Source organism: Zea mays, chromosome 4 (genome assembly GCF_902167145.1).
Source record: "Zea mays cultivar B73 chromosome 4, Zm-B73-REFERENCE-NAM-5.0, whole genome shotgun sequence".
Taxonomy (NCBI): Eukaryota; Viridiplantae; Streptophyta; class Magnoliopsida; order Poales; family Poaceae; genus Zea; species Zea mays.
Genome location: NC_050099.1, coordinates 175,142,919 through 175,155,272, shown reverse-complemented (window position 1 = coordinate 175,155,272; position 12,354 = coordinate 175,142,919). Strand labels below are relative to the sequence as shown.

The window sequence follows — 12,354 nt, the reverse complement described above, 5'->3', positions numbered from 1 at the left end:
GCTCGCGAGCTAAACGAGCTACCATATTCCAGCAAAACGAAACTATATGCATATCATTTACAGAATAATTGATGAACATGTTATATATATGTGAGGTGTCTATGGCCTATGAATTAAACTAATGATTAATGAACTATGTATATGTGTTAATTTGGTCTATGCAAATATAATTATGGGTTAAACTGTTGAACATGTATGTGAATTGTGAATTAAAGAGTGATGAATGTGCTAATTTGGTGTTACATTGACGTGGTTTGTGAAACTATGAGTATAATTACTATTTTCTATTGTTAAATTAGTTTAAAATAAACTTAAAATAATTATTATGTACATAATATTTTTTTTCTGCTCTGGCTCGCGAGCTAAACGAGCTAGCTCGAGCTCGTAAACGAGCCGAGCCGAGCTGACTCCGTGGCTCGTTAGCCTAACGAGCCCGCTCGAACTCGGACGAGCCGAGCCGAGCTGGCTCGTTATCCACCCCTACAGTAGGGTACACACTCTAAAAATAACCTTGGTGGTGGTCTCCCTTAGTTTCCAGTTGTTGATCGAGTACACGGCTACAATAACTTTCTACTGCATATTCCACTCTATATATGGTATCGTATGCGATAGCGTTGCTCACCGCGGACAACCTAAACCTGGAGCCATCTTGTTCGTGTCGAGGGCAATGATTCATTTAGCTATATATCTGCATGATTGGATGGTTGGGTGTGTCAAGCCAAGTGGGCGTGAGCCTGGCCAGACCGGTACGCTAGTTTATGCCATATAAGTGGATGCAGCCAAATAGTTTTAAAATAGTTTGTTTTGCATCCACTCATACAGTCCAGATCTCCCACATACAGGTAACCAAACAAATACTCGTATAAAGTCAACGCATGGCTCAGGACGAGATGATGTGAGTAACCAATCAAGCGGTATAAGTCTTTATTTGTTACATCTAAAAAATAGCTAAGATAGAATAAGGGAAGAATTTTAATAGTCTCTGTCCAAGTATGAAAAAAAATATATATTCACCCTAACTCTAGAATGCAGGGTCACAGGGACACAAGGCAGAGATAGCACAGATAACACATTTAGATTGTCTCTAGCGAATATTGTAAAATAGGGGACACACAAATGTAGATGACACTATTTGACACTGTTTGCAGAGTGAGGTTTAAAATAAGAATTGTGATAGGGGATGAAATAAGAGATCTACTGGATATAGCTTTAGATGGTGTATAGCACGACAACGTAGCAAAAACTCTAATAGTGAGATGGTTAGAGTGAGCCAAACACCCTAATTATAGAATTGCAAACTTTATAGAGTTTTTAGAGTTATAGTATAATTTTTTCGAGTACCTTCTTTGTTGTTCCTAATAGTTTTGGAGCAAAGATGTTCTACGGTGGATCAGAACAATGTCAAACACCTATATTTTGTTGAACAAAATTATTAACATAGGAGCGTAATTGGATAACTCTGGTGTCACTAGGTATTGAAATTATGTACATTGCATCTAGTCTTAGTAACATGTATGAAGAGCAAGAAAAAATATTTATAAAGTTTTATAAAAATATTAACTTTGTTCTAATATGTTTGACAAAACATTTAAGAGTTGACAAGCTTATAAGAAGATAGGAGAGTGCTTTCGGTGTAACCAAAAGCTAATTGTACCATAAAAGCTTTAATTTAGACTAGTGTCCAATACTCCAACAATATAATAGTATTTTAGCATAGCATAATTTCGAAAACATAGTTTTTTAAAAAGGCAATCAAACACGTTATGCATGATATTTCTATAAACCATAATATTGCTCGAAAACTATAAAATATTTTACTTCCAAACAGATCATAAGTCATGCGACTACGATTAGCTGTGGTGCTACTATAATTTGGCACGGCTAAGCTTAGGTATGTGTAGCAATTCACAAAAGGTATGGCTAAGAAAATTTGAAGTGTTTGATTGCTAGCCATATATACTTTACCGTATTTCATCTTAGATAAATTTATCAAGTTAGCAAGTGTTTAGCTAAACTAAAGTACGATTTTTTAGGCTCCACATGTTATATAGATTTAAAATGTTTGGCAAGAGTTTCTTTTCGAGCAAAGAAAAGAGAAAGAGAAAAAAATTGCACACGGGTGAGAATGACTGAACGAGTTGAGCAGTCAGCTGTTTAATAGTAGAGGCAAAAAGGTACCAGGAATATCCGGCCCCGCGAGTCAGCGCCCCGGCGGTTCGGGTCGTGTGGGCCCCCACTCCCGCCGTCTCTCCTTAACCTTTATCGTTGGTTGGTTGAGGCCTCAGGGCTCACTGCTCAGGCCGAGTTCCAAACTCCGACCGCATGCGCATGGTACGCGCTGGGGCTGGGAGCAGAGCTGGGGCGGCCGCCTCGCTGGCGTCATTGCGTGCGCATACACCTTTCTCTGCTGAAGCTGAAGCTTCGCCACTGCCTATGGAGGAGACGGCGGCACCGCTACCGCTAACAGTGCGGGCCGCGGGTGCTGCCCCCGACGGCGATGAGCGAAGGCAGCCGCAGCTGGAAGGAGGAGGACACCACCAGATTCAGAGCCAGGAGACGGAGGAGGAGCACGCGCAGGCGGTGTACTGCGCCGTGGGGATTGGGACCGGCAGCGGCAGCCAGGAGTGGAAGGACAACCTGCGCTGGGTGCTCGCCGCCCTCGCCCCCCGCCGGAGCAGCAGCAGGTGCCTCGTGCTCGCGCACCTGCGCCGACCCACCTCCCGGATCAACATCAGTGCGTGACCCCGCTGCCCTTCCTCTGTTTCTGTTTGCTTTCTTGCTTTCTGTCTGTATAAACTTGCATTCCATTCACTGCCTCTGCCTGCCTGCATTTTTTTTTCTCCAGCTACCCCGCTCCCTCCCTCTCTGCTTGTCGTATGGTAGCAGCTAGATACTGACTCCGGGTCTTATCCTTTATTATTTGTTTCTTTCTTTCTCCTGCATTGCATTGCATGCCGCTTCACATCTTTCCTTTTTTCCCCTTCTATAAAGAGAGAAGGAAAGACAGAATTGGAACGGGGTTCTCAAATTTCTAGCATAACGAGCGCTCAAATTCCTGCCCCCTTCCTGGAAACTGAAGACTTCTATGCTGCTGATGGCTGATTATGATTTTTTTAATACAAAAACAATCTAATTTGTATTGATGAAATCAAGGTCTCGGACACGTTTTTTTCTCCAATCTATCTCTCAAAAAGATCTTACTAAGCAAACGCAAGGCAGTATTGTAACTTTCCACAACCGCTCTAATCTACTTTGCTTACTAGTAACCATATTCAGCTATGGTAGCTAATCATCTGCATATATGCTGATGGGCACCCACCGTTTGCCATCTTGGCTTCTCGAGTTTCAGAGGGGCATCAGATCGATTTCATTTCTTGCACATGGTCAACCAACAATCATGCATTTGTTCCCTAGTAAATTCATCTCTTCCAGCTAACCATCTGAACTCCGATCTTCACGTTACTGCCTGTTTTGCAAGACCAGGAACTACAGTCTACGCTTATTCTTGTGTTGTGCTAAAGAAAAAATATATATACATAAGCATTTGGGCCCATGGATTATTGCAGTGGGGGCGTGGGTCCCAGTGAGCCAGCTTGCAGAGGAGGAGGTGGCTGCGTACAGGCAGCTGGAGGAAGAGAGGATCGGCAAAGTCCTAGACGACCTCGTGGAACTCTGCCAAAGTCAAAAGGTTGAAAACCTGCTCCCTTTCCAGATCTTCTTGTTTTTTTGGTTGGTCGTCTTGTACTCTTGTCTACTACACCAATGCCCAGCCTGTCAATGTCGATATGGGTCTTTGCAGCAGCCTATAGGTTCCGTCGTGTTCAGATGATGATGATGATGATAGCCATAGCCCTTTAGCCGGCTTCTTCAGCCTGCTACTACCAATGACATCTGAATTCCTGACGAATTTCAGAAGTTTTCATAGGTGAACGCGAGCAAGATCGTCATCGCGAGCGACGACATCGGCAGGGGTCTCGTGCAGTTGGTTGACGACCATGGGGTCACCGAGCTCGTCATGGGCGCTGCGTCTGATCGGGCGTACAGCAGGTATATGGTAACCATCGATCCTTCAGACTTCATCATTTTTCTCCTGCTTGATCGATCAATGTTCTGTATGTCTTGACGCAACGTGGTGCATGACGCTAGGAAGATGCGGACACCAAGGTCTAAGAAGGCGCTGACGGTGCAGTGGAAGGCGAACCCCTCTTGCAAGATCTGGTTCCTTTGCAGGGGAAATCTCATCTGCACCAGGTATAATTTAGAATAGACGAACCATTTCCTGTTTCCAGTGTACATCTCTGCATCTGCATCTGCAACTGGCACAGGGAGGCGAGCGAGGGACAAGCGCATAGTAGAGCTGAGTCGTCCACAGCTAGTACAAGCTCCAGGTCAAGCACTTCCGGCTACTCGACCCCTGCTGCAAGGGACCGCAGCATAGAGGATCAAGCTGTTGGAACCCTCGATGGTGCAGCTGTGCAGTTGCTACAAGAGATTGAAGAGGACCGGCCGGAGACGCCCACGTCGGTACGTGCAATTCCTGGTCTCATGTCTTTTTTCGGATGGCGAACAGTTCATCATTCTGCGTTTGCCAGGATGCTGGTGAGATGGACGACGCCTTGTACGATAAGCTGAAGCGTGCGCTCATGGAAGCCGAGAGCCTCAAGCACGAGGCGTACGAAGAGACTCGCCGGCGTCAGATGGCCGAGCGCGAGCTCGCTGAAGCGTCCAGGATGGTCGTCGTGACGAAACTTCACCACTTCCTTCCTGTCAAAATTCATGCTGACGACCATATTGTATGTAGCTGGCGACCGTGTTTGTTTATGTGTGTACGTATATGATGGATGCAGGCCGACGAAGCAGAGAGATCGAACCAGAGAGAGGCGAGGCACCGGAAGGAGGTGGAGGAGATGGTGGCGAGAGAGCGCGCGGCCATTGAGCAGGACAGGCGAGAGCTCGACGACATCCTGGAGAAGATACGGAAGGTCGACGACCGGAGCGCCGAGCTGGAGCTTCAGATCACGAGCTCGGAGCGCACGATGAACGACCTCGAAGCCAGACTGTCGGAATCGTACAACCTCCTCCACACACTCCGGCAAGGAGATCCCTGGTCGACTGCGACGGAGTCCGCGTCCGAGTCCACAGAGGACGGCGGCGGCGAGCAGAGAGTGAGCTTCTTGCAGCTGGGTTACTCGGAGCTGGACGAGGCCACCAAGCATTTCGACGAGTCTGTCAGGATCGACGGCGGAGGCGACGGCAGCCGGGGCAAAGTGTACGGAGGGGAGCTGCGCGGCATGGCCGTCGCCGTGAAGGTGGTGAACCCTGACGTGGCCGTGCACGAGGCCCGGTTCGCCCGAGCGGTGGAACGCATCGGCCGGGCGAGACACCCGAACCTGGTGACGCTCGTGGGCGCGTGCCCGGCGGCGCGCGCCGTCGTGTACGAGCTGGTGCCGGGCGGGAGCCTGGAGGAGCGCCTGGACCCGGGAGGCGGGAGCGGGTCGGCGCCGCCGCCGCTGCCGTGGCACGCGCGGTGCGGCGTCGCCTACGGGGCGTGCTCCGCGCTGGCGTTCCTGCACTCCACGCTGCCGCGGCCGACGGTGCACGGCGACGTGAGGCCGGCGAACATCCTGGTGCTGGCGGACAACGCGCCGCACGGGTGGTCATGCAAACTGGCCGGCCTCGGCGCGCGCGGGCTCGTGGAGGAGCGAGAGCAGCCCCGCCCCGGCGCCGCGGATCGGGCGTACGCGGACCCGCGGTACCTCGCTGCGACGGGGGAGCTGAACCCGCACCGCGACGTGTACGCGCTAGGCGTGGTCCTCCTCCGGCTGGTGACCGGGAGACCGGCGTTCCTGGCGAGGAAGGCAGCGCGGGAGGCCGTGGACGGCAGGGCGTCGTGGCAGGAGGTGGCGGGAGGGTGGCCGACGGAGCGCGCCAGGGAGGTGGCCCTGCTCGGGCTGAGATGCTGCGGCGTGGACGTGGAGGCGGAGCAGAGGCCGCGGCTCCCCGCCGCGCTGTTGCTGGAGGAGGCCCGCGGCGTGCTGGAGGCCGCGGTGAGCGCAGCGCCGAGCAGGTCGCCATCGTCGCTGTCCGAGTCCGACGGCGCCCCATCCTACTTCCTCTGCCCGATACTCAAGGAGGTGATGAGGGACCCGCAGATCTCCGGCGACGGGTTCACGTACGAGGCGGAGGCCATCCGGGAGTGGCTGCGCAGCGGCCACGACACGTCGCCGATGACAAATCTGAAGCTCCCGACACAGCAACTGGTCCCCAACCATGCGCTCCGCTCCGCCATCCACGAGTGGCGCCACCGCCAGCTCCGTGCTCATCATCGGCTGCACTGATCCGGTGTTAACTTTTAACTTGTATTGTATATAAACGCGGGAGAGCTAGTTAGTCTTTTTCTTTCGTTTTGTTTTTGGTAAATGTTATCTGATTGCCTGAGTGTGTAGCATCGATGGTCTTGACAACGTACACTGTACAGTCGCGGATGCATGGGAGAAATGAATTTTTTTCGCCTTTCATATACGGGCAAATTTGCCATCCTTAACAAATGTTCTTAATCATGTGTCATTGACATGGCAAAAAATCTGCCGCCCATCCTTAAATAATAACTAGTCGGTTGCCCGTGCGTTGCGACGGCTTATAACAATACCCATGTAAACCATCCACTAAAAAAATTTCAATATTTTTTTACTGATTGTATCCGCTCTCTGTATAATATTTTTTTGATTTGGCTAACTGATGTTATTATTTACTTCATCCAATATGTCTTAGTACAACACAGCCAATGAAGTGAGCGATTAGAAGAGATTTCATAACGACTGACTGAACGAACATATATTATAAAATGACATAATTCCACCATACAGAGACCAGATAAGAGAAAGTTTGTGAGCTCAAGTTTCTAAAATAAGTCACATGAACTCAAACTTATAAAAAAGATATATCAAAATATGGAGTGATTGCTAAAGTCAGACATCAAAAAACTGGATGCACTCCATATAAATTATGCTACTTCGTAGCAATTACTAACGTTTAAAACCAATAAATAACCTTTTATTTTACTGTTAGTGTGATAAATCATTGTTGCTCCATCCAATTCAGCAACCTTAAACACCATTGAGTCCATTGCGCCAATGTGGTTTTAAAAACGACCTAATGCTTGCAAGAGAAGAACGTCGTGGCATGCTTGGGCTGTAACCTCGGTCTATAGTGCTGGCCCGGCCCGACACGATTATATATTTTTATTTTACAAAAAATGTATATACATATATACAATTTATATTTAATATTAAAAACATCTGAGTACGATGTTTTACTGGTTAGATAGTTTCACACAGTGTTTCCCGCCCTTCTTCCATCAGGGCATGGGTTTGAATCCCACCTCCTCCATCGTTTTTAACAATTTACGCTGATTTAATCAAATGGGCCGATGGGCTGGCCTGACATAGTCAGCAGGTCGACGTGACGTGTCTGGGCCAGAGTTGTGGCCCGCGGGCGTCTGGCCCGTGCCGGGCTGCTGTTTGGCCATCTGTAGCGTGCATCAGGTTAATTTGAAATAGCTGTGAGGGGTTATTTGTAAAAAAATGGCGTGGGACAACCGTTGAAACTGATGCTTTAAGTATAGTATAGATAAATAGTTTATTTTCCCATTTATACCATGGTAATGGTTCCGTTTATACAAAAGGTAATACCTAGGATATATTTGGATCTCATGAGCTAAAGCAAAGTGACTAATGTGCACTCCCTTTAAATTTTTTATTTGACGTAAATTTGTATTATACAACGTCAAATAAAAGAAAACTAGGTGAGTGTCCGTGCGTTGCAACGGGGACGTATAATATCACGGTAACTTATAAACCAAATGTGGGTTATACTGTTATGAGAAAATGTTTCATAATCCATAGGTAAGTGTCCGTACATTATAACAGAAATATATAATACCACAATAACTTATGTACAAACAAGTGTTATATTGTTACGAGAAAAGGTTTTGCAATTCATTTATGATCCTAGCCTACATAAATTTAGTTATTTTAATTTAGTTATTTCACCACTATATTGCAATCATCGTACCATGCTGACTTCTATGTATGATAGTTAGATACCCGTGCGTGTTTGAGTATAGAATATAAAACATATTTTTATGTGTTTTATTGGCTAGATTATTGTTAATTTAAGTTTGGAACCAACAACCATGATTTAAATCCACATTTAGGCCTTGTTCGGTTACATGGGATATAATCCCACCATGGTTTTAATCCGGGTATGGATTGAGTGAATCCATATCTCACACCCAATCCCATGGTGGGATTAAATCCATCAACAAATCCATGTGACTTTCAAAGCTAGTTATTCTCTTGATCCATGGATTCTAATGTAAACTTGTGCAATATCTCATGGATTTGTTCCATACCTAATGGGCTATGGATAGAATCCATGTCTTCCATAGTTTAAAAAATTCCCAAACCTTTGGGTTATATTCCATGATGGGTTTAACCGAATAAAAAAAATTAAGTAGTCATGGATTATTTTGGGGCATGGATTGAGACATGGATTTAATTCCAATCCATGCTAATCCAGAGCGGGATTGGTGTAAACGAACAAAGCCTTAGGTGAACCTACTTTATAGTAGTAGGGAGACACATTATTTGCACGTACGTTTTTTATTGAAAAGAACTTATTATTTGCCGGTATTAGGGAGAAAACCAAAGCTCTTTGCGGTGAGTATGAATAGAATCCCTTGACATGTAAGAATATTTTCTTGAGTGAGAACACCATTATTATTAGGCCTCAAAACACTGGTAAGATTTTTTTAATATTTACAGTACACCAACGCTACTCTACATGTTTGTTGATCTACAAACTCTTCAAACTATAAACAATACACTGTCATGCTTATATATGTATATATGGTCCATCAAAATGCTGCCCTCGCAGCGCGTTGCTTCCCTCGTCATCTCCGCTTCTTTCCCACTTCCTCGGAAGTAAAGATAAACATGTTGCAGTAGGCAAATCTTGCAGTTCAGAACCTATTGAAGGTATCAATTCATGAACAGGCAAGCAATAGACAGTAACTTCACGTGTATGACCCACAACAAAGAAGCAACAAGCAAGCACCGCAACAGCTCAAGCCATGCTAGTAAATAGCACTTGCACAAACACCATACCCTATATTGAGTGTGATATGGGGCAGCAGGTAGATGAAGCAGAGGCCCTTGCCGAGCAATAGAATTCCTCTCAAGTTGGTTGATGCAAATTACTTTCAGGGATGGCATAGAGAAATCATGGGACAACAGAAGCAAATGCAAATGCTTCATAGTTATAAGAATGTATCCTCATGGTCCAACAAAATAACTTAGATAAAAATAGGTAGCTTGCACAATTGCATAGCTAGATTTCAAAATATCTGTCTCTAAAGCTTTATCGAGATTTACTATAAGAATGTAGTTTATTATCATTTTAATGTGTTTAGTTTGCATTAAATATGTACGTACATTGTAGCGAACAAGTAGAGGAACAATAAAGTTCCCTGCAACCTGTGTTAACAATAAAATTGACATTGGATCAAGAGTTAAATTATTACTAATTAAGGCCACAATAATGATGTGGCAAAACAAGGATCTCTAAGACTGTTACTAAACTCATCTAGAAACACCACCAAAGCAACCATGATCCATCGGTGATGCCCATAATACAGTACAAGATCAAATAAATTCCACAAGCACCAATATATGGAAGTAGTACCAAAATAATAACAAAACCAATATTTCCATTAATAGGAAATTAACATATAATGGAATGCACTAACATGATTCATCGGTGATGCCCATAAAATAAGTGTATGAAGACAAGAAGAAGTGCTCCAACTAAAATAAGCCATTTTAAATATTAGCCATACCAAAGGGTAAAAACAATTAGATGCAGTAACCAATCACCAATGTTCACTTGGTCTGTAAAAAAATAAGTACAGAAGTAAAAAAAACTCTACAGAACCCATGATTCTTGTTGGCCATGATAAATGTACTATTCCAATCACACAAAGATTGTTGAGATAGTAACATGACAAAGATGTAATGCTTTGAATATCATACCTCTAACTTTCATAAGTGTAGGAATCCGTTCACATACTATACCTTGTCAGCCAGGCTTCTTCAACTAAGTGAAGTATGTTAGACATGACAGTCTCACCACCGGGTCTTCTAACTTCGACAATGAGTTTACCATTCAAGTTAATACTTCCTGATGATATTGGGGAACATTATGCAACATTGGTCTTTATTTCAGAATCACAAGCAAGATAAAATAACTCATCAAAAATGAATCGTAAAGTGAATTATATATAGTAGAGATTAAATATAGATTCCCATAATCCTACCTCAACCCTCTACCTTCAAGGGATTTACACATAAATAAGCCACAAAACACATCTGAATAAAGCAATTCGTGGGTGCACTTACAAAATCAGCTCAAGAACCAACCAAATCTGATAACCATTTCATGATTCTTACCTTGGATAGATTCCCACAGCTTTGGACAAAGATAGCGAGGTAGTTCGGGGCATTAACCAAGAGTTACATGTTACCTTGAAATTCTCCAGAGTTGAGGAGTAATCAAGCATCTCAATTGTCATCAAACCAGAGAAACATATAATGCACCTGACTAATCACCTAGAACAGGAACCATCACTGGAGGAACAAACTGTTTTCCCTAGTGTGACTAATCACCTAGAACAGGAACCATCATAAAATGATTATTCATACCTCAGAAGTTTTATAAATGATGTCTTTGAAGCAAAAAGCTCTCCTTCAGAAATAGTGTTTGACACCAGTTCACTATACATTCTGATATGTAACAGACAATGAAGTATAATAGCTATTGAAACATGAAACCTTAAATATATAGTTCATTAGCAGGTGATACACACAAAACTTTATCAAACGAGTGATGCAATTATATGAAGGAAGCAATGTCAGAAAATCTGCAACATCAGAGAAGCCAAAATGGGGACTAATTGAATGGACTACAAGCATGTGTGGAAGTAGTTTAAATATCCATTAAAAATAGGAATTGGCTTGTTGCAACAACAAACACAATATTAATCATTATTTTATAAATCTTTAATCATCACGGCACAAACGGATAGGTCATAGCTATGAGTTAGAGACATACCTTTTGTTATTGTCAGTTCAATCTAGCCGTCTACCAGCCTACCATTGTGAATATCTAAGCCTTCAAAGCTCAAATGATCAAATGATTAATGAACAAATCTTAAAGGAAAGTGACACGCTTGGCTAGGTTGAAATTGGATTTTGCAAATAGAACATGATCTCAGTGTGACAGTAGGCTCACCAAGATGTGAGGCGTGCTGCACCAGCATAGACGCATAGAACCATTTTTTCTATCTTTGGTGTGGTTAAAAAACTGATTAAAATAGACAACATGTTTCTATCTTTGGTGTGGTTTATTATGTTCTCTTGAGCTTGATAAAAGCATGTTGGTGTCTTCATTAATTTTCTTTTACACCATATACTGTTCTATGCTTTCAACCTTGTAGCATCCATGAGTCAACCAAACCACTTCAATCCACCATCCATACTTGTTCCTCTAATATGTTTTGAACCAATGAGCACAACCATCAATGTGAGCAGTCAATTACGGTCAGCGGGGCAAACACACATATTAGTAATCACAATCAGTGTCTAACCTGGTCTAGTCTTGTAGGGTATTATGTAGATCCCTTTGTGTTTAGGTCACCTTGAGGGTAGTTTTTTTTCTGTTTGTTTGTCATCTTGAGGGAAGGAGACCTCAGCTAGTTCATTGATTCCTACATGAAACCCGGAACAGATCAAACCTGCAAAACCTTAAGGTATTATTTTGTATTTTTTATTCAGGCAGGGAAAGTGGTGATAAACACAACATATTGGTTGAAATTCATACCGTAAATATCCATTTGATCACCCTTTGCTTGATATCTTTACTGTTTGTCTATACAACCCTGATCTCAAACCATGCATCTGCAGCACCTAATTTATATCAATTTCAATCAGGCAGACATTAGCCCAATAATTCATATGTGATGAAATTTGTGTAGCCAACAATATTTGAAGTTCTGAACTGAGAGCACATTACCTTGTATGACCAGCCAAGCAATCCCAACTTGCATTCCCTCGTTCTATCCCAACCAAATGTGATTTATCCCATGCACAAACCACGGCGAGGTCCAGATCAGGACTCCACCTCCATCTATTCCTCTTGAATCCACTCAAATCCTCTGCGACCTCATTCTCCCGACGCAGCCACGCCACCGTCGCCTCTAGCTCCTCAGGGAGGGAGAAATCTCCGAGGGGTGGGGGT

At 44.1% G+C, this 12,354-nt stretch overlaps 1 protein-coding gene across 1 annotated transcript; it reads left to right on the top strand.

Annotated features, from left to right (window-relative positions):
• Positions 1-2,363: 2,363 nt before the first annotated feature.
• LOC100382053 (putative U-box domain protein kinase family) lies at positions 2,364-6,517 on the top strand. The gene is made up of 7 exons (NM_001174818.1): positions 2,364-2,734; positions 3,567-3,688; positions 3,926-4,047; positions 4,147-4,251; positions 4,326-4,524; positions 4,593-4,733; positions 4,848-6,517. Exons 1-7 carry the CDS (start codon positions 2,434-2,436, stop codon positions 6,336-6,338), a joined length of 2,481 nt encoding a protein of 826 aa, NP_001168289.1. The 5' UTR covers positions 2,364-2,433; the 3' UTR covers positions 6,339-6,517.
• The last annotated feature ends 5,837 nt before the right edge of the window (positions 6,518-12,354 follow it).